The 4799-nt window shown below is 40.3% G+C and overlaps 1 protein-coding gene across 1 annotated transcript; it reads left to right on the forward strand.

Annotated features, from left to right (window-relative positions):
- The first annotated feature begins 3447 nt into the window (after positions 1-3447).
- On the forward strand, positions 3448-4177 carry LOC123106738 (vicilin-like seed storage protein At2g18540). Its single transcript, XM_044528819.1, has 2 exons — positions 3448-3932; positions 4015-4177. The coding sequence occupies exons 1-2, from the start codon at positions 3473-3475 to the stop codon at positions 4146-4148; spliced, it is 594 nt and encodes a 197-aa protein (XP_044384754.1). The 5' UTR covers positions 3448-3472; the 3' UTR covers positions 4149-4177.
- The last annotated feature ends 622 nt before the right edge of the window (positions 4178-4799 follow it).

Here is a 4799-nt window from a genome sequence, read left to right on the forward strand (position 1 = left end):
CCGATAGGTGTAACCATTAAAAAAAGGCAAATAGACCAAAAACCCTTACCTAGAGAGCTTCCTTATCCACATAGCAGATCCAGCAGCGGTGCAACCATTAAAACAAGCGAATAGACCAAAATCCCTGAGACAGCTCCCTTATGCACAGCAACGCTGCTTATCATTAACCCACCACCGCCAGCCCAATGGTAATGACGCTAGTTATTCAACATGAGGTTGTGTGTTCGATTCTTTGCACCAGCACTATTTTTGCTTCGATGTGTCTTAAATGGGCCAGGATAGGTGGGTGGCGCACGAGCTCGGCCCAGGTGGCGCATTGGGCCAGGATAAGTGCGTGACGCACGAGCTCGGCCCAGGCGGTGCAAACTCGAGCGATATGTAAAACGTATCAGGTCGGGCGAGCTATTAGTACCACCTCGTTTATAACGATTTTGTCTATACAAATCGTAAAAGCGTATTACGACTGGACGGAAGCGTATTGTGACGGTGAACCCACGGAGTCAATCCGTGCTTTATTATTAGGCATAGATATGAGGTGTGTTGCCTCGAAAAAATCGATGGGGTGTGAGGCAGATCCCTTCGATCGATGGTAATGAAACGAAGCCAAATGGCGGTGCGACGGTGGGGATTATTTGTTTCCTTAAAATCCATTATTTATTTCCTAAATCAAATTGCATTGATGAGATGAATCGGTTGATTTGAATAAGTTAGGAAAGTTAGATTTAAAGTCCGATAGAAAAGTATTTGTTTACAAGAAAATAGTGGAGAAAAATAAACCGATGGGGTGATGGGAGGGGGACGAAAAAAATCTACGGAAAAAAAACCCGGACGAAAGTGATGGGACAAAAATTGACCGACGGAAACTGCCAACTACTCCATTAAAAGTAGAGATGCATACAACCAACACCAAAATAAACACAAATGATCTCACCAATAAAAAGCAAAGTCATCAATAGTCTAGGCAGAAAAAAAGTAAAAAGAAGGAAGAAACAAAGGCAGCCGGTGCGACCAACGACACACACACAAATAAGAGGAGCACCACCACCCACCATGGTGATATAGTTTGACTATGACGAGGCAATTTTATTTTGGGAACGTAGTATTTCAAAATTTTGCCTATGATCATGCAAGATCTATCTAGAAGAAGCATAGCAACGAGCGGGGAGAGTGTGTCTACGTACCTTTGTAGACCGAAAGTGGAATCGTTAAGTAACGCGGTTGATGTAGCCGAATGTCTTTGCGATCCAACCGATCAAGTACCGAACGCACGGCACCTCCGCGATCTGCACACGTTCAGCTCGGTGATGTCCCTCAAACTCTAGATCCAGCTGAGGCCGGGTGAGAGTTTCGTCAGCACGACGACGTGTTGACAGTGATGATGAAGCTACCGACGCAGGGCTTCGCCTAAGCACTACGACAATATAATCGAGATGGAAATCTATGAATGAGGCACCGCACACGACTAAGAAATTAACTTGTGTGTCTATGGGGTGCCCCCTCCCCCGTATATAAAGGAGTGGAGGGGGGGGGGGCAGCCTCATAGGGCGCGCCCTAAGGGGGGAATCCTACTCCCCAATTTGGATTGGGCTTAGGGGGCGCGCCCCTCCTCTTGGCCGCCTCCTCCTCTCTTCCATTAAAGCCCATGAAGGCCCATTAACCTCCCGAGGGTTTAGGTAATCCTCCGGTACTCCGGAAAATGCCTGAACCTATCTGAAACCTTTCCGGTGTCCAAACATAACCTTCCAATATATCAATCTTCATGCCTCGACCATTCCGAGACTCCTCGTCATGTCCGTGATCACATCCGGGACTCCGAACAACCTTCGGTACATCAAATCACATAACTCACAATACATATCATCATCGAACGTAAAGCGTGCGAACTCTACGGGTTCGAGAACTATGTAGACATGACCAAGACTTATCTACGGTCAATAACCAATAACATAACCTTGATGCTCATATCTATACCTACTAATAAAAGAAATAGGTATTCTTGGTCCATCGTGGCGTTTTACGGAAACCCCCTGAGTTTTTATTGTAATGAACCCGCGGTACTAATATAAGTTGAAAAAACGATTCATTTACATTTTATAATGATACCCTTGACATTTTAATCTATATCTATACCCACTAATAAAATAAATAGGTATTCTTGGTCTGTCGTGGCGTTTTACGGAAACCCCTTGAGATTTTATTGTAATGAACCCGCGGTACTGATATAAGTTGAAAAAACGATTCATTTACATTTTATAATGATACCCTTGACACTTTAAATTATCAACGCACCGTCTTTAATAAGTGATTAAAAAGAGCTGTGCGGTGGAACTCGAACCCACGACCTCTCCAACCAAACCTCAAGCCACCAACCACCTAAGCGCTATGCACTCTCTACTCAAATAGTTAGTATCTGAGTTACTTAAATTTATTCAACCCAAGAAGACAGGTAACCAACTCAGTGTATTGTATATATGGGAATTTGGATGGTTTATACACGGGAATTTGGATGGTTTGCTAACAGCTAATTCTGCCAATGGAGGGTGGCAAAAAATAACTCAATAGTTTTTATTTAAATATTTAATCACTTTAATTATCTCTATTCTGTATGTAAACACTTATTCAGAATTCAGCTTCATTCTGCGAGGCAGGTCCCGTCGTCACACAGTGTCTCGGTACATGCCATAGTTAGTCTGACTCAGTATCAAAATAACAACCAAAAAGTATACTCAATGAAAGAGTCCGAATCTTACTTAGATACATACAGGAGTCTGAATCCTACTTAGATACATACACCAAGTTCACGTCCAATGCCACATCGTACCGGGCCGTGTATACGTACATGCCATTGTCAGTCTGACTCAGTATTAAAATAACACCCAGAAAATATACTCAATGAAAGAGTCTGAATCCTACTTAGATACATACAGGAGGCCGAAACCTACTTGGAGGCAGGTATCGCTGGTGCTACAAATACACCTGTATCTCCACGTGATTCTTACACAATCTCAAGTCTTCAGTTCAATCAAATAGAATCAGTTTCACACGTCGCCTTCTAGATACATTTGGTTCAATTAAGCTGCTAAGCTCCCAAGTCTGCTTAACATCAGGTATTTTCGTTGCGTATTTTCATATACGACATCCTTCAACATCTTTTTCTTTTTGCGAATTCTTCAACATCTTTATGAACACCGGTAACTGCCATGAAATGAATAAGTTTATCATTAGCAATTTGAAATTTCCGAACAAATAGTACACCAGACCGTACTTTGAGCAACAAATTTACAAGATTTTATATATGACACATTGAATCATATTTAAACATCATTGTTGACAAGGAAAAAATAGATGCAATTATTGGACTAGATTGCACACTGAACTAACATATACAAGTTTAATCAATTTTCCATTTCTAATATTTCTTACACTTCCAAAACTCTCATGCAGGCAAGCATTTTGATCACATTCTCCAGAGATGGATGCTAAGGAAAGAAGAAGGAAACAAGACAGAGAGCGCTATGAACAGATGGCCAATGAAAAAAGAGAGGAAAAACTCAAAAAAGGCCGTGAAGCCTATCAACAAAAGAAAGAAAAAATATGCGCACAACAAAGGCAGATATATGCAAAAATGCAGCCGGAACAAAAGAAAGCTAGAAAAGAACATATCAATGAATTGAAACGCAACACAGCAAGCAAAGACTCCATTGCACGGGAGAACCCTGCCTATATTGCAACTGAAAAAGAAGTTGGTACTTCTACCTTTCCTGATTACAGAAAGCATGTCACACCAGGAGAAAGGCAAACATTGCTACACCGTCGTAACAAAGAATTCACGACAAGACAGAGGCATGTATCATCGAAACAAGATGTATCTATGACGGAAACCGGCGACGATGACACAGAACCTCTACAGCAACCAGAAGAAATGATTTACGGTAATACTCTAAATTTTACACAATACTCGCATTCAAAATAAATATACGAATGTTTGTAGAACTAACCATCTTTTATGGACAGATATCCCTAATCAATGTTTCCAAGCATCAAAGAAGCGGATACACCAACACAGACATTCTACAATGACGATCAAAATAAGGTGGCATTGTGGCCAGACATCCCGTCTTCAATGTTTCCAGCAATCAAAGAAGTAGATGCACGAATACAAACATTATACAATGATGTTCATGGTAAGGTTATAAAATTTCTTATATATTTTTATGCAATACAAAAATTACATATATATATATAAATAATTAATTAATTACTACACAGGTAAGGATGAGATTATATGTGAGCATGATGCAACCATGAAAGTGAAGGAAAATGCCCTAGAGGCAATAATAAAGTTATTATTTATTTCCTTATATCATGATAAATGTTTATTATTCATGCTAAAATTGTATTAACCAGAAACATAATACATGTGTGAATACATAGACAAACAAAGTATCACTAGTATGCCTCTACTTGACTAGCTCGTTAATCAAAGATGGTTATGTTTTCTAACCATGAACAATGAGTTGTTATTTGATTAACGGGATCACATCATTAAGTGAATGATCTGATTGACATGACCCATTCCATTAGCTTAGCACCCGATCGTTTAGTATGTTGCTATTGCTTTCTTCATGACTTATACATGTTCCTATAACTATGAGATTATGCAACTCCCGTTTACCGGAGGAACACTTTGGGTGCTACCAAACGTCACAACATAACTGGGTGATTATAAAGGAGTACTACAGGTGTCTCCAAAGGTACATGTTGGGTTGGCGTATTTCAAGATTACGTTTTGTCACTCT

The sequence above is a fragment of the Triticum aestivum genome, chromosome 5A, assembly GCF_018294505.1.
Source record: "Triticum aestivum cultivar Chinese Spring chromosome 5A, IWGSC CS RefSeq v2.1, whole genome shotgun sequence".
Lineage (NCBI taxonomy): Eukaryota > Viridiplantae > Streptophyta > Magnoliopsida > Poales > Poaceae > Triticum > Triticum aestivum.